This window comes from Astyanax mexicanus, chromosome 18 (genome assembly GCF_023375975.1).
Source record: "Astyanax mexicanus isolate ESR-SI-001 chromosome 18, AstMex3_surface, whole genome shotgun sequence".
NCBI lineage: Eukaryota > Metazoa > Chordata > Actinopteri > Characiformes > Acestrorhamphidae > Astyanax > Astyanax mexicanus.
In genome coordinates, this window is record NC_064425.1 from 34622821 (window position 1) to 34640203 (window position 17383).

The window sequence follows — 17383 nt, forward strand, 5'->3', positions numbered from 1 at the left end:
TCCTCGTACAATTAAATTCTTTCTTTGCTCCTCACTAAGTATGCCGCATAAAGATAAAAGTAGAAAATATACAATAAGATAGAAATAAACTAACTAAATATAAATATTAAATTAGAGTTAAATTTACATCCAGGATGGAAATATATACATGAAAACAGTAGTGTTATGAATAATATTTACATGTACATTAAGTACATGTTATCTACAGCAGTGGAATAAGAAAAAAGTGCAAAAAGTTCAGTAGTGCAATTATAAAATTGCAGTAAAATGAGCATGTGCCTCTGAGAAATGTCCTTGACATGTAAACATGTAGAGAGTAATGTGAAGGTTATTTCTGAGGTAGTTCCAAAAGTCTGGTAGCAGTGGGGAAGAAGGAGTTCTTTAGCCTGGTGGTTTTGCATTTTGCACATCTACCCTCAGGAGTCCTCACGAGAGCTCTACCCACCCCCAGCATGGACTGTTCACACTTCTGCCTTCAGGCCGGAGGTACAGAAGTGTGAACAGTCCATTCTGGGGGTGGGTAGAGCTCTCCTGAGGACTCCTAAGGGTAGATGTGCTGCAGAGAGGGCAGTGGAGTCCTGATGATCTTCTCCACAGTCTTTACCACTCTCTGCAGACGTCTATGGTCCTTCACAGTAGTGTTGCCGTACCACACGGTGATACAGTTGGTCAAGAGGCTCTCAATAACACAGCTGTAGAAGTTGCAGAGTATCTTGGGAGACATCCTGAACTTCCTCAGCCTCCTCAGGAAGTACAGCCACTGTTGAGCCTTTTTGACCAGCTGTGTGGTGTTCAATATCCAAGTGAAGTCCTCACTGATGTGGATGCCCAGGTATTTAAAACTATTCACCCTCTCCACTTTAAACTCCCAGATGTCCCTCATGTCCACTATCAGCTCCTTTGTCTTGTCTATGTTGAGGGTGAAGTTGTTGTCCACCATGACACCAACCGTGTCACCTCCCTCCTGTAAGCCGCTTCATCTCCGCCACTGATACATCCTATCACTGCGGTGTCGCCTGCGAACTTCAGGATCATGTTGTCCTTATGGGAAGCAACACAGTCGTGGGTGAACAGGGTGTAGAGGATAGGGCTGAGGACACATCCCTGTGGGGTGCCTGTGTAGGTGTTGATACTGGCTGAAGTCCTGTCTCCAATCCTGACAGACTGAGGCCTGCCAGTTAGGAAATCCAACAGCCAGCTGCAAAGGGTGGGTGCAGGCCGAGTACAGACAGTTTGTTTGTGAGATTTTGGGGAATGGCCGTGTTAAAGGCAGAACTGTATTCCACAAAGAGCATTCTGATGTAGGAGTCTTTGTTTTCCAGGTGGGAGAGGGAGTAGGGGAGGGCAGCAGCAATAGCGTCCGAGGTGGATCTGTTGGGACATACTGCAGGGGGTCCAGGATGTCCGGTATGCTGCACTGAATGTGAGCCAGAACCACTCTCACAAAGCACTTCATAATGATTGGAGTGAGTGCTACTGGCCTGTAATCAATCAGGCAGGTAGGGGGGCTCTTCTTGGGAAGGGGGACAATAGTTGTGTTCTTGTAGCAAGTGGGAACAATACTCTGGCTGAGGGAAAGAAAAATGGAGCTGAAAACGTTTGTTAGCACATGCTCTGAGGGCCCTTCCAGGAATGTTGTCTGGTCCGGCTGCCTTGCGGGGGTTGATCTTCCTCAGAGCTCTGTATACCTGGCCTGATACTGTCAGAGGGGGGGAGGGGGGTGTGGAGGGCTGGGTGTGTGTGTGCCTCTCGGTGGTAGTGCTGGGAGTTTCAAAGCGGGTGTAAAAGGTGTTGAGGTCATCTGGTATGGTGTCTGCAGAGCTCACAGTGCTGGTGGTGGTCTTGTAGTCTGTGATGTGCTGCAGGCCTTGCCACATCTGCCTGGAGTCAGCAGTGGAGTAGAAGCCATCCAGTTTCTCCCTGTACTGCCTCTTAGCTGCTGTGATGGCTTTCCTCAGTCTTTACTTTGCAGCTTTGTACTCAGTCTCATTGCCTGATTTAAATGCAAGAGAGCGAGCACGCAGCATGCATCGTACCTGACTGTTGATCCAGGGCTTCTGATTGGGGAATCTCTTCACTTGTATGGTGGGTACGATGTTATCCACAAAAGTGGTAATGTAGCCGGACACATGCTCAGCATAGTCCTCTATGCAGACAGATGAGTCCTCCATGGTGGCTGCAGCTTTAAACACATCCCAGTCTGTTGTAGCAAAACAGTCCAGCAGGATGCCCTCAGTCTCCAGAGACCACAAAAGGAAATTCTCTCTCTTCCCCTCTCTCTCACACGCCCTATCTTTCTCTCAGTCAATATGTTTAGGAAAAAATATATTTGTAGTTTAATCAGTAGTTAAATTAATGGTGTTGTTTTTATTCTTAATAAAGCATAGCAATCATGCTCATTGTTTGTTTGTCCCAACAAGATCCAAAAGATAGAGCCTCTTCTGATGACAGTAGGAGAGAACCCTGGTTTCAAGTATTCAATAAAAGTGCTTGAGCCCTGTTACAAAATTCCATTCTAAAAAAACTAAACATGGTTATAATGAAGTTCCATTGTTATTATGAAGTTAATAAATGTGAGGCTATACAGAATGCCCAGCATCTTTATTTTTCCACCAACCGTACCGAACATTTACCAAAAATGTACCGAACCGTGGGGTTTATATCTAAGTTTGAACTGAACTATGCTGTTAATGTAAGGGCTGGTGCCCGATCGTGTTGTCCTCCAGAGGATCGGAGGGCGCGACAGGCCAGCGCCGAGGGTTAATTGGCTAATTATCAACACCTGCTTTCAACACCTTATAAGCAACGCCAACCAGCCACTCGGCGCTGGATCTTTGACGCTTCTCATAGCGAATCTATGCCGGTTTCTCGAGTGAGCCTCGGCTCTTTCTTTTTCCTCCCTGCTCTATCCACGGCAACAGCCGTTTTCCTGCTTTATCTTTGGAGAGAGTATTGTTCAGCATCGCTGGCGTGCTCCTCCCGCCAAAGTATTTTCCTCTATCCCCTTTTTATTCTCGAGTTTGGTGTGGCTGTGTAGAGCTGTGTGCTCCACCGCTCTCCTCTCGAGTTTCTGTGTCTGTGTGTGTGGGTGAAACAGCCGTGAGGCCACGCGGTTCGCTCACCTTCTCTCTCCCGCGCTGTTCCTCTCCTCTCTGGTGGAGCAGCGTTAAATCCATAATCACCTCAGTTCAGTTTTGTTTTCTTTGGAAGCCCTTTTGTTTAGTTAATCCTTCACATCGTCTCATAAGAGGTAGATGCACTTCCTCTGCGATCCTTGTTTACACTTTCTACCCCTCACTCTCACAAGTACACTAGGCATGGCCTTTTGTTTTCAACCTGTTTTCACTTTCCGCCCGTTTTCATTGCTCCGCCCCTTTCGGCGGCTGCTCTCAAGGGCAAAAAAAGCGATAAGAGCATTGGGCTCTGGCCGCGGCAGCCTGAGTTCGATCCCCACGTGGGGTGGGGTTAAATAATAAGAATTATATATAATATATATATGTAAATATAATTATATATATATTATATCGAATTATACATATATATGTAATTATATATCCTATCAATAAATATATATATATATATATATATATATATATATATATATATATATTGTTATATATTGTTATATATTGATATATATTGATATATATATATTGTGTATATTAATTTTTTTCTTTTGTAAACAAAAGGCATTATTTTCAAGTATTCACTAAACAACAAAAAGGTACCCATTCTTTACCTAGAACAATTACATAAAAAAAGATGCTATGACATGAATAAACATAGAATGATCAGTAAAAAAAAAATATTACGCAAAATCTTTAAAGTTGGTAAAGGGAAAAAAAGCAGTTAAATTTAGTTCCTTTTTGGACAGTTTTAATTTCCTTGGATAATCTCTTTATTAATTTAAATTATTTTAATTATTTTTAACGATAACACAATACTTACTACTGGCCCCTGTTCAGAGTGATAGAAGTCAGAAAGAGTGATAGAAGTCAGTCTCCAAACACAAGCAGCTACAGAAAAGCACCAGAAACAGAAGCTTGATTTGTCGCTAGTCGTTTTTAATAAAGAAAATGCTGCTATAAGGATTAGGAAAGTCTCAGGTTCAACTCAGAACAGAATGAAAATGCTCCCATCACGGATTTTTACACTAAAAGATCGCTGATTCGCTTATTTCGCTGTCAATCAAAAAGGGACTCCGCCTCAGACAGATCATCCAATCATCATGCAGAAGCCGTCCGTCCGTGCCGGCCGAGGCCAGCCCACTGCCCCATAGACCCCCAGAGACGCTGAGCATCCGATGGCCGGGACAAAGCCCAGCATTTATCCAATGACTCGTCTCGTTTCGCCCCTCGCTTTGCTCCGCTTTTGAATTCTGTGCACTGTTTAAAGCAGCGCGGTGAAGCTGCGGGAATGAGTGAGAGGAAAGCCGCGGCGTTACCAGTGATAAGAAGCTGATTCTGAACTAAGTTCAGCGCGTTGTAGCGCATATTTAATCAGTTACATGTACACACAACAGTATATATTTAATCACTTATTTTTGTACATTTTAGGGGAAGCTGAGCTTCCCTTGCAGTCTTAGAGCAATTGCCACTGCTGTAGTGTCATAGACAACTGTGTGTGTTTCTGTGTGTGCAGGGGTGTGTATGACCTTATTGTCATATTTTAGATGTTTTCATTTTTGCTTTCCACTAATCTAATATAATTTAACATGGTTTAGTAAAATACTTTCTAAACAAATGAACATTTTAATATTTAGCATATAGCCGGTCCAAAAACACAAAGAACGGTTATGCCCTGCACACTCATTAAACCAAAATAACAATAACAATAATTTATAATGAATAATTTATTTATGATTAATTAATAATTATTATAATTTATAAATATATAATTAACAATGTTTAAGAATATAAAATACTTTCTGAACAAACAATTATTTTAAACATATAGCCTTATTTTAGCCTTTATTTTAAGCTTATAGCACTCTGCGCTTAACACACTCTACGAAGCCGACATACGTGTTGTTTCTATCAACAATTAACTTGAATTAGCTCCATACCTCTGACTGTCCTTCGCATTGCATTTAGCTCACCTTATGTAATGTTTCTCCTCACTTCAGAGGGCTCCATTTTGTTGGCTATTTAGCTACACACAGCTCTGCAAGACAAGTGCGTAATGCGGAGTGGAGGAGCGCATGTGTGAGTTGGGGTGGGGAATCGGGTCAGGCTCGGGCTGATAATCTAAACTCTACTGCTGTGGAAGCTCGAATGATGCGCTGAAAATCATTTATTTTTATTTTTGCAAATCCTGAAGACATCGCGAATAGAAAGCCTCCTGCCTGCTGACCGGCGTCGGAAAGCGGAGACGCCTCTGTTTACCAGCTGCAACTATAAAATAAAATATACTTAAAATGTGCACAAAAACTATTAGTTCCTATCTATTTTGTTCTGACATTTATAAGGATTTATATTAATGCTTTCTACACAGACTTACTCCTAGATTAACAGATCAGATGTTTTGCCATTTGAGAATTAGACAGATACACCTGATGCTTATTCTCACTCATTCTCTCTCACATCGTGAAAGTGCAGTTTAGTGACAGTGCCACAATAATAAAATAAAAAGATGAAAGGACAATTTAAACAAATAGAACATTTATTTAAAACAATAAACTTAGGTTCCTTACTGTATTAAATCTTTTTTGCAACATAGTGACAGTGCCACAATAATGAATGGCTAACCCTGAATTCACTTCTAAAAGGAAGACATTGTTAAAACTGGAAAACACTCATCAATGTAACACAGCCACAAGGTCAAGAGTGGAACGTTAGATATAATTATGTACAAAAAATTATGCTTTTTAACTGTACCGTGGAGTTCACCTACTGCCGCGCGGAGCTTTTTAACTGTACCGCGGAGCTCACCTACTGTCGCACGTGTCACCTTTTTTCTCCTGGCAGTTGCTTCTCCCGGCCGTGGACGGGGAACCAGTGGAACTTGTAGTTCTTTGGGCTAGAGATAACTGCTGTAGGGTGATACCCACTTTTACTTCACTTTTTCTTTCAAAGCAAGTCACAGGAGTCCAGGGTGAGTTCCTTCTTTCATTTATTGGCAGTTCTAAGCACTCAAACATAAACGTAGCTAGCATTCAGAGAACAGAGGGGAGAGCCGTGGATGTTAACTAGCCTAGGGACATGAAACCCAAACTTGTAACATGCAGAGCTTTTTAACTGTACTGCGGAGTTCACCAGCTTTTTTTTTTTTTACAGAGCCACACTACGCCGGATCTATAAATAATTCAAATGGTAGTTATAATGCCCTATCAGATGTTAAAAGATAATTCCATTTATTAAAAGGGTTAGGTAATTTTTTCATTGTTTTCTGTTATTTTAGAGACAAAATGGGCTGATACATGATTTAACTGTAAAAATGTGCCTTTGTGTCAGGTACTATCTTAAACATGAGTTATAAAGTTTTTTTTTGTGAGAGTGAGGCAATCACTGGGCTTTACTCATACTCTGACATCTGACATCAGAATATGTGACCCTAGTCATCTCCGTGAAAAACCAACCAAATACTGTCAGATTACTCACTATTCCTTCACCTTTTCAGCTTCACAAAACATTTATTACTGGACTTGACCATAATGTTTTAGAATAGGGGTCACACTTTCTGACAGCTGGTATCAGAATATGTGACCCTATGCCATCTCTATTAAATATTGTGTAAAACCAACCAAATCTTCTCAGGTTACTTACAGTTCCTTCACTTTTTCAGCAAAGCAATAATTATTGCAAAGGAGTGTATTCAGACTAGGCACATACATTTTAATAAAAAAAGTGAGGCACTGTTGAAAATACTTATTTATTGCAAAGTCTACATAATATTCAAGCTCAAATATTGGGAAAACATGCAAAAGATACATACACATAAACACAATCCTTTCTGTCAAAACAAAACTTAGTGATGGCCTCTGAGTGGTCCAGCAGGCTTAGCACTGCCTCTATGACCAGGAGCTCGCCGGTTCAAATCCTGTTCATGTAGCTACCGTAGCCCTCAGGCAGCAAAATTGGCCTTGCTCTCTCTGGGTGGGTACATGGCACTCTTTCCCCTCATCACTCCAAAGGATGATTTCGATCAGCACAAGGCGTGAGCTGATGATGCTACTTGGCAATGCTGCATCAGAAAATGGGAAAGAAATGGAAATAAAATTATATATATAAATATAATATATAAAACGCAGTGATCTCTTTGTGAGATAGCTCTCTTGCTATTGGCATGCAGCACAGCTGTAGCTCTCGTTTATGTTGGGTTTTCCCACACAATTTAGGTGAAACCACCTATTGCAGTCATCACACTGGATCTGTAATCAATCACATATATATTTTATATTATATATGAATTGAATTTTATATACTATTCTTTACTACTGTATAATATATGCTGTATGCTATACTATACCTATATATTGTATAATTTTGAAAAACATCTAACCCAGACAGTAGTGCATGCTTGCTCTTTCTTTTTTTCCCCCATGTTTGCTTTTTTCTGTTTCTCCACTTTTTTCTCCACAGTAGTGGCACACATCTTCGAGATTATCTGATTAAAATACAATAGTAATTGCAGATTGTGATGATCAGATTTTCATTACAGAGGCTTACTTCATCAAAAATAGAATTATTGGTACCTGTCTCCTTGATCAAAGTCATTGCCACCTCACATCTGTAAGTCTGAACAGCTGATTTTGAATTAGTAAATGTCAGTGGCTCCTCTGCCAGAATTTTCTCAGCGTGCTAAGGAATTAAAAAATTAAAATCAATACACAACCCTTAAACTGCCATATGACAACACTTTCATATATAACTGTTAATTCATATCGCTTGAAATGTATAAATCTAAATCTGAATTTGGAACCCAACAATGCCCAAAAATATCCCAAAACATCTATTTTGAATCTATGGTGTATATATTCAAATATGCATAATCTTTACAGTTATTGACTGGGCCATAAATATTTTTTTACTAAACAATTTAGCCTTATGAAAAACATCAAACAGTTCTTAAGTTCAAAATGGACACCTAAATCAACTTACTTTCAGCACAGACTGTCACGTCTTAGCCTTGTCTCATGTCTCTGTGTGTGTCCCACGTGACCTGTGCCCCTGTGTTCTGTTTCAGTACTTTTCCACCTGTGTCAATTGTAGCTCCGCCCCCTAGCCCCAGGTGTTTCCACTTTCCTTGTGTGCAATAAAGCCTTCCTTTGTCTCTTGTCCTTCGTCGGTCTTTGCACCTCCCTTCTTTTTTGTTTTGTCGCTCCTTGTTACTCTTGTTTATTCTCCTCGTTCCCTACTTCCTTGCTCTGTGTTTTTCTCTGTTTGTTTCTTGTTTGTTTTTTTCTAGTTTCTCCGTGTTCCCTAGCTCCCTGTATATACCCTGCTTAGTGTTTATTTTCTAGTTTAGCTCCTTGTATATATTCCCTGTTTGTTTATCATTATTATTATCTCTAGTTTGTTTATGTTCTCTAGTCTCCCTCGTTTATTTTTGGTTTATTATCTTTGTTACGTGTTTACTTGTTTCTTTGTTTATCTTTGTTATTTATTTATTAAATTATTATTTATTTCACCCTACCTGCACTTGCGTCCGTCTCCTCGTCTCCCTGCCTGGGTCACCTCCGTGACACAAACACTCCACATGACATAGCATCTGTCTGTAATGCTTGAGGAACCGTTTCTGTTGTCCATGTGGACACTTAACATCCTCGCTTTCTCATAAATGCTCTAAAAAGAAACAAAGATAATTATTGTATATATTGTTCCTTGGCCTTCATAATAGACCATTTTTCATTATCATGAAAAAAGTACCTTGCTGTCCTTTCGCATGTGACTAATTTTGTGGAGGCATTTCCAAGAGAATCAAGCACCAAACTCCTTTTTTTGTTGTGGAAAAAATGACTATGTAGGTGTAAAAATATTTGTATATCAGTCACATATAGTCACAGCAAAAAAACACATATTATTACAGATGCATTACAGTATCATTACAATTTACAAAATACTGTATTCTTACTGTCAATATCCAGTTGTTTGGCTCATTTACATCTCCCAGAATCACTTGAAAGTTATTGGGGTCAAACAAAAAAAAAGGTACAAAAATTATAAAATTATAACAAGATTTTAGAAAATCCATATTATACAGCATTATTAAAATGCAAAACAATTATTTGCCTACCTTCAGTTTTGTGTTTTTCCCTTCCACATACCAGTCATTTCAAAAGAATCAATGTATAGTGCCTGTTTGCCTCCATGTTCTTGATTTTTCTTGTGAACAATATGCTTCATATAAGCGTTGATCACCTATGAGGAAGAAAATAATGTAAACATCAATTTATGTACATCACTTATGATGATAAAACGTAACTCAAGTAAAATAAATATGTATCTTACCTCACTTTCAACCTGTTGATTGGGTGCTAGGTTGGCGATGTCCCAAAAAAAACAATTTGTATGGTCCAATTTTTGACAGAAGGACATGAACATTTTTCTTGTTGCAATTTCTAAAATAACACACCGCTATTAATGTCTAAACTGCTGGCAACAAAAATAGATTCCTGTAGAAATCTGTGAAGCTCTAGTAAACTCCATGCCCAAGAGGGTTAAGAAAGGGCTAGATAATAATAGTGGTCACCAAAAATAGTGCCACTTTCCACACAATTTGGCCATTTTCACTTAGGGGTGTACTCACTTGCCAGCAGTTCAGACATTAATGACTGTGTGTTGAGTTGTATGAAGGCACAGCTAATTTCCTTTGTTATTTCCTTAGTACACTGATTATATTACATTGTATTAAAGTGTCATATCTTCAGTGTTCAGATGAAAAGATATAATAAAACATGTGAGGTGTGTACCCACTTTTGTGAGACAGTGAAGCTTTGTTAAAAGTGTTAAATGCCAACTGAAAATTTGTACTCAAAGAAACAAATTTATTTTCTAGTGTATTTCTGGTATATGTACTATACTGATGGTTTCATTTAATCTGCTCATGTATTTTTCTAAGGAGGAGACAGATGTTTGAGCAAAGGGGGTTCCAGAAGGTGGAGAGGAGATGACAGGAGGTGGAGAGGAGATGACAGGAGGTGGAGAGGAAATGACAGGAGGTGGAGAGGAGATAACAGGAGGTGGAGAGGAGATAACAGGAGGTGGAGAGGAGATGATAGGAGGTGGAGAGGAGATGACAGGAGGTGGAGAGGAGATGACAGGAGGTGGAGAGGAAATGACAGGAGGTGGAGAGGAGATGATAGGAGGTGGAGAGGAGATAACAGGAGGTGGAGAGGAGATGACAGGAGGTGGAGCGGAGATGACAGGAGGTGGAGAGGAGATGACAGGAGGTGGAGAGGAAATGACAGGAGGTGGAGAGGAGATAACAGGAGGTGGAGAGGAGATGATAGGAGGTGGAGAGGAGATGACAGGAGGTGGAGAGGAAATGACAGGAGGTGGAGAGGAGATGATAGGAGGTGGAGAGGAGATAACAGGAGGTGGAGAGGAGATGACAGGAGGTGGAGAGGAAATGATAGGAGGTGGAGAGGAGCTAACAGGAGGTGGAGAGGATGTGACTGGAACTGGTAGAGAAGAGATGGAAGTAGGTGGGGAGGTGGTAACAGCAGGTTGAACAGTGGATAATGAAGAAGAGATGACGGAAGGGTGGAGGTTGGCAGTGGCTGGTGGAGAGGAGATGAAAGTGGCTGGTGGAGAGAAGATGACTGGCTGGTGGAAGGGAGATGACAGTGGCTGGTGGAGAGGAGATGGCAGTGGCTGGTGGAGAGGAGATGAAAGTGGCTGGTGGAGAGGAGATGGCAGTGGCTGGTGGAGAGGAGATGGCAGTGGCTGGTGGAGAGGAGATGGCAGTGGCTGGTGGAGAGGAGATGGCAGTGGCTGGTGGAGAGGAGATGGCAGTGGCTGGTGGACAGGAGATGACAGTGGCTGGTGGAGAGGAGATGACAGTGGCTGGTGGAGAGAAGATGTCAGTGGCTGGTGGAGAGGAGATGGCAGTGGCTGGTGGAGAGGAGATGACAGTGGCTGGTGGAGAGGAGATGACAGTGGCTGGTGGAGAGAAGATGACAGTGGCTGGTGGAAGGGAGATGACAGTGGCTGGTGGAGAGAAGATGACAGTGGCAGGTGGAGAGAGGATGACAGTGGCTGGTGGAGAGGAGATGGCAGTAGCTGGTGGAGAGGAGAAGGCAGTGGCTAGTGGAGAGGAGATGACAGTAGCTGGTGGAGAGGAGATGACAGTGGCTGGTGGAGAGGAGATGACAGTGGCTGGTGGAGAGGAGATGGCAGTGGCTGGTGGAGAGGAGATGACAGTGGCTGGTGGAGAGGAGATGACAGTTGCTGGTGGAAGGGAGATGACAGTGGCTGGTGGAGAGGAGATGGCAGTGGCTGGCGGAGAGGAAATGAAAGTGGCTGGTGGAGAGGAGATGGCAGTGGCTGGTGGAGGGGAGATGACAGTGGCTGGTGGAGAGGAGATGGCAGTGGCTGGTGGAGAGGAGATGGCAGTGGCTGGTGGAGAGGAGATGACAGTGGCTGGTGGAGAGGAGATGAAAGTGGCTGGTGGAGAGGAGATGGCAGTGGCTGGTGGAGAGGAGATGGCAGTGGCTGGTGAAGAGAAGATGACAGTGGCTGGAGGAAGGGAGATGACAGTGACTGGTGGAGAGAAGATGACAGTGGCTGTGGAGAGGAGATGGCAGTAGCTGGTGGAGAGGAGAAGGCAGTGGCTGGTGGAGAGGAGATGACAGTAGCTGGTGAAGAGGAGATGACAGTGGCTGGTGGAGAGGAGATGACAGTGGCTGGTGGAGAGGAGATGGCAGTGGCTGGTGGAGAGGAGATGACAGTGGCTGGTGGAGAGAGGATGACAGTGGCTGATGGAGAGGAGATGGCAGTGGCTGGTGGAGAGGAGATGACAGTGGCTGGTGGAGAGGAGATGACAGTGGCTGGTGGAGAGGAGATGACAGTGGTTGGTGGAGAGGAGATGACAGTGGCTGGTGGAGAGGAGATGACAGTGGCTGGTGAAGAGGAGATGACAGTGGCTGCTGGAAAGGAGATGACAGTGGCTAGTGGAGAGGAGATGACAGTGGCTGGTGGAGAGGAGATGACAGTGGCTGGTGGAGAGGAGATGACAGTGGCTGGTGGAGAGGAGATGACAGTGGTTGGTGGAGAGGAGATGACAGTGGCTGGAGGAAAGGAGATGACAGTGGCTGGTGGAGAGGAGATGGCAGTAGCTGGTGGAGAGGAGAAGGCAGTGGCTGGTGGAGAGGAGATGACAGTAGCTGGTGACTAGGAGATGACAGTGGCTGGTGGAGAGGAGATGACAGTGGTTGGTGGAGAGGAGATGACAGTGGCTGGTGGAGAGGAGATGACAGTGGCTGGTGAAGAGGAGATGACAGTGGCTGCTGGAAAGGAGATGACAGTGGCTAGTGGAGAGGAGATGACAGTGGCTGGTGGAGAGGAGATGACAGTGGCTGGTGGAGAGGAGATGACAGTGACTGGTGGAGAGAAGATGACAGTGGCTGGTGGAGAGAGGATGACAGTGGCTGGTGGAGAGGAGATGGCAGTAGCTGGTGGAGAGGAGAAGGCAGTGGCTGGTGGAGAGGAGATGACAGTAGCTGGTGAAGAGGAGATGACAGTGGCTGGTGGAGAGGAGATGACAGTGGCTGGTGGAGAGGAGATGGCAGTGGCTGGTGGAGAGGAGATGACAGTGGCTGGTGGAGAGAGGATGACAGTGGCTGATGGAGAGGAGATGGCAGTGGCTGGTGGAGAGGAGATGACAGTGGCTGGTGGAGAGGAGATGACAGTGGCTGGTGGAGAGGAGATGACAGTGGTTGGTGGAGAGGAGATGACAGTGGCTGGTGGAGAGGAGATGACAGTGGCTGGTGAAGAGGAGATGACAGTGGCTGCTGGAAAGGAGATGACAGTGGCTAGTGGAGAGGAGATGACAGTGGCTGGTGGAGAGGAGATGACAGTGGCTGGTGGAGAGGAGATGACAGTGGTTGGTGGAGAGGAGATGACAGTGGCTGGAGGAAAGGAGATGACAGTGGCTGGTGGAGAGGAGATGACAGTGGCTGATGGAGAGGAGATGACAGTGGCTGGTGGAGAGGAGATGACAGTGGCTGGTGGAGAGGAGATGACAGTGGTTGGTGGAGAGGAGATGACAGTGGCTGGAGGAAAGGAGATGACAGTGGCTGGTGGAGAGGAGATGACAGTGGCTGATGGAGAGGAGATGACAGTGGTTGGTGGAGACGAGATGACAGTGGCTGATGGAGAGGAGATGACAGTGGCTGGTGGAGAGGAGATGACAGTGGATGGTGGAGAGGAGATGACCGTGGCTGGTGGAAAGAAGATGACAGTGGCAGGTGGAGAGGAGATGACAGTGGCTGGTGGAGAGGAGATGACAGTGGCTGGTGAAGAGGAGATGGCAGTAGCTGGTGGAGAGGAGATAACAGTGGCTGGTGGAGAGGAGATGACAGTGGCCGGTGGAGAGGAGATGACAGTGGCTGGTGGAAAGAAGATGACAGTGGCTGGTGGAGAGGAGATGACAGTGGCTGGTGGAGAGGAGATGGCAGTAGCTGGTGGAGAGGAGATAACAGTGGCTGGTGGAGAGGAGATGACAGTGGCTGGTGGAGAAAAGATCACAGTGGCTGGTGGAAAGGAGATGACTGTGGCTGGTGGAGAGAGGATGACAGTGGCTGGTGGAGAGGAGATGGCAGTAGCTGGTGGAGAGGAGATGACAGTGGCTGGTGGAGAGGAGATGGCAGTGGCTGGTGGAGAAACGATGACAGTGGCTGGTGGAAAGGAGATGACAGTGGCTGGTGGAGAGAGGATGACAGTGGCTAGTGGAGAGGAGATGGCAGTAGCTGGTGGAGAGGAGATGACAGTGGCTGGTGGAGAGGAGATGGCAGTGGCTGGTGGAGAGGAGATGACAGTGGCTGGTGGAGAGGAGATGCCAGTGGTAGGTGGAGTGGAGATGACAGTGGCTGGTGGAGAGGAGATGCCAGTTCTAGGTGGAGAGGAGATGACAGTGGCTGGTGGAGAGGAGATGACAGTGGCTGGTGGAGAGGAGATGCCAGTGGTAGGTGGAGTGGAGATGACAGTGGCTGGTGGAGAGGAGATGACAGTGGTAGGTGGAGTGGAGATGACAGTGGCTGGTGGAGAGGAGATGCCAGTGGTAGGTGGAGTGGTGATGACAGTGGCTGGTGGAGAGGAGATGACAGTGGTAGGTGGAGTGGAGATGACAGTGGCTGGTGGAGAGGAGATGCCAGTGGTAGGTGGAGTGGTGATGACAGTGGCTGGTGGAGAGGAGATGACAGTGGTAGGTGGAGTGGAGATGACAGCAGCTGGAGAGGAAGTGACTGGGGACTGTGAGGGAGGAGCAACACTGGATACATCATCATGTCCTTTTAACTTTTGTGGTATCCTCGGGGTCTGTTCATTGTACTGTTTTAAATGATCAGTGTTAACTTTGTGGATAGCTTTTCCATTGGAGTCAACAAGGTCAATGCTTTTTCCTGCTGCTTTGGTGATAGTAAAGAGGCTGAGGAATTTTGGGTCAAGCTTTCCTCCTTTTCGTTGCTGGCTGCGGATATTCTTTCTCAGAACTACATCTCCCACCTGAAGATTTTGCTGAGGGAGTTTTGACTGCAGCCTTTTTCTTGTTCTCTCCTGAACTCCTTCTACATTCTCCTGGACAATGTTCAGGATTCTGTCATGCCTCTCAATGTCAATTGCCACCAATTCTTCAGAAAGCACATTCTCAACAGTAGCATCAACCTGTAACAATGTATGGCAATGAACATATAAAAATGTGTACTTACAGTACAGTACAACATCTGTTGGCTACATCAAGAGAAAATAACTGAACAAATATAAATAACGTGTGATCAAATAATGCAGACCTCATACAGCAAGCACACTGTGTCCTGCACAGATTTTATCTGCTAGAAAATACATACTTTTGGATTTTTTACATCTTTATTCATTGGTTACTTACTATGCATTAAATGTTGTTTCTATGCATGTATGTTTTTTCTGGTGTAATGCAGTAATGTAGTTTTTGTCCTTTCACAGTAAAAAAAAGGTCACTTCAACCTTGAAAGTTTTTGACGTGTTGTTTCTTTTATTAATTTCATTAATTGTAACTAGTTTTTAAACAGATTACTCAGCTCAAAACTAAAAGCCAACACAGTAATACCAATAACTTGCTTCTCTTTACTACCTTATAATGTATTTTTACCAACAGTTATTGTTCATTAACTTGAACATAATTTAAATACTTCTTTAAAAAGTTACATAAAATATACATGAAACAAAGAGCCCTAGTCTGAATACACCAGATATCAATGTCATTAATACGCCACCCATTTTACAACCCTCATGGCAGATTACCAAAAAAACTAGGCCTCTATGTGGAAAAACATAGTCTACAGATAGAAGCCATTCCCTATTCTACAAGGAAGGAAAAAAATTGAGATATATACTGTAACACCTTAGCCCATGTCTGTCTTCTGTTTCTCCCTTATTTGGTCTCTTGTGCTCCTGCCCCTCTGTTTACCTGTCATGTTTCCCAGCCATGTGCTATTGTTGTGTTTTGTACCTGTCTCCACCCTAGCTCTGCCCCAGCCCTGCCCTATAGCAATTAGTGTTCTCACCTGTGTCTTATCTATAACCCCGCCCCCTCGTCATCCTAGCCCAGGTGTTTCTCACTCTCCTCTTGTATTTAAGCCCCTCTGTTTGAATGTTCAGTGTCGAGTCTTTTGTATCTTTGTATCCTTGTCTTCCGTGTACTCTAGCGGTGTGTTCCGTGGTTCCTGTATCCAGGTCTGTAATGATCTCTTAGTTAGTTTACAAAGTTTGTTAAGTATATGTTTCTTGTGTTATTATAGTTATTCTGTGTTTTATTTTACTCCTAGTTTAGTTCATAGTTGTCTTAGTTCTTAGTTTTTTGCGTTACCCGTGTTTTGTTTGTTTTATTTTATCTTGTTCGTTTAAATAAAATATATTGCACTTACGTCCGTCCATCCCTCCCTCCATCGTAACATATACTTAGTATCTCAATAAGAGCAATTTCTTGAAGTTCTTAATCTTGCATTAATAATTTCTGTATAGACACAACAACTTTATTGGGAACAACTTATTTCTCCACTCACTGCCTCCTCTGATCATATAGGTCACCACTGGAGAGACCACCACAGAGCTGTTATTATTATTTGGGTGATGGGTGGTTCTCCTCAGTATTGCAGTGATTAGCACTGATTAGCACGGTGGTATATGAGGTGTTAGTGTGTGTTGTGCTGGTACAAGTGGATCAGATACAGCAGCGCTGCTGGAGTTTTTAAACATCCACTCCTTGTCTATCACTCTACTAGTCACTCCTATCTACAGCTGCTCCACCTTGTAAAAGTCAGAAGCTCTGAATCTGTTGCAGCACTGTTTGTGTTGGTCACCTCTAGTCCTTTATCAGTGCCTACAGGATGCTACCAACAAGACAATGCCCAAAATAATGTTGCCCACAGGAAGCCACCCATAAGATGCTTTTGGTGGATTATTTTTAGTCCAGCAAGGACACTGGAGCTCAACACATGCAAAAACACCATCAGCATGTCAGTGTCACTGCAATGCTGAAAATGTCCCATCACCCAAATAATAGCTGCTGATTGTATGTATATCCTCTTAAAATAAATTTTTCTTAACCTGATAGTCCTCTGGCACCTCAGCAGGATAACGTGCTTCTCTCCCGAACATCAAAAAGAATGGGGAGAACCATGTGGTTAACTGCTTTTTTTGTGCGCAGTCCAAACATTACTGCATCCAGGTACAGATCCCAGTTATTAGGTTTCTCATCCACCATCTTGCCAAGAGCTCTGAACATGGCAAACACATTCACAATTTGACATACACCTACACAAGTAGCCATAATATTTATAAACATCATTATCGAAATCATTATATGAAAAGCAACACTTTTTAGTTGCTTAAAGATAAATGTAATGACAGCCTTAACAGTCTTTGTTTTACCTTTGTATAGTTCCGTTCAGTCATTCCACCAACCCATTAGTTTGAGGATGATATGGGGCACAGAGACTTCTTCTAATGCCAAGTACTTCACACACTTGTGAGTTAATCTACAGAATAAGAAGAAAATAATAAAAAAATATTGGAAATGTATGTGTATTGACAAAGAGCTTTGCTTTACCCCAAGAAACAGTAGATATTTTTCCCATTCATAAAGGTAAACATAAAAGGCAATTATATTGTAAACAAACATTCTATTTAAAATGTGAGTAAGATTCACTGAAGTACAACTCCAATTCAAGTTGGGATGTTGTGTAAAA

The 17383-nt window shown here is 43.5% G+C and overlaps 2 protein-coding genes across 14 annotated transcripts; one reads left to right on the forward strand and one right to left on the reverse strand.

Moving 5' to 3' along the window:
• Nucleotides 1-9712: 9712 nt before the first annotated feature.
• On the forward strand, nucleotides 9713-10681 carry LOC125782663 (golgin subfamily A member 6-like protein 2). 13 transcript variants are annotated; one of them, XM_049467426.1, is made up of 3 exons: nucleotides 9713-10327; nucleotides 10370-10411; nucleotides 10475-10681. In XM_049467426.1, the coding sequence occupies exons 1-3, from the start codon at nucleotides 10108-10110 to the stop codon at nucleotides 10669-10671; spliced, it is 459 nt and encodes a 152-aa protein (XP_049323383.1). In that variant the 5' UTR covers nucleotides 9713-10107; the 3' UTR covers nucleotides 10672-10681. The 13 variants fall into 13 exon arrangements, with proteins under 13 accessions (XP_049323383.1, XP_049323376.1, XP_049323375.1 ...); XM_049467419.1 differs by having other exon boundaries at nucleotides 9713-10432; nucleotides 10517-10681; XM_049467418.1 differs by having other exon boundaries at nucleotides 9713-10411.
• Nucleotides 10682-13885: 3204 nt separating this feature from the next.
• LOC111190053 (uncharacterized) lies at nucleotides 13886-17172 on the reverse strand. Its single transcript, XM_049467454.1, has 4 exons — nucleotides 17067-17172; nucleotides 16743-16912; nucleotides 14097-14822; nucleotides 13886-13909 (listed from the first exon to the last, which is right to left on the reverse strand). Exons 2-4 carry the CDS (start codon nucleotides 16791-16793, stop codon nucleotides 13886-13888), a joined length of 801 nt encoding a protein of 266 aa, XP_049323411.1. The 5' UTR covers nucleotides 16794-16912; nucleotides 17067-17172.
• Between the last annotated feature and the right edge of the window lie 211 nt (nucleotides 17173-17383).

Coding starts and splice junctions, on each gene's coding strand:
- LOC125782663 (XM_049467414.1), top strand. CDS start 10,108: ATGACAGGAGGTGGAGAGGAGATGACAGGAGGTGGAGAGGAAATGACA. Junction 10,328..10,369: donor TGGAGAGGAGATAACAGGAG/GTGGAGAGGAGA, acceptor AGATGACAGGAG/GTGGAGAGGAGATGACAGGA.
- LOC111190053 (XM_049467454.1), bottom strand. CDS start 16,793: ATGTTCGGGAGAGAAGCACGTTATCCTGCTGAGGTGCCAGAGGACTAT. Junction 14,823..16,742: donor AGGTGCCAGAGGACTATCAG/GTTAAGAAAAAT, acceptor ACATTGTTACAG/GTTGATGCTACTGTTGAGAA. Junction 13,910..14,096: donor TCTCCTCTCCACCAGCCACT/GTCATCTCCTCT, acceptor CCTCTCCACCAG/CTACTGCCATCTCCTCTCCA.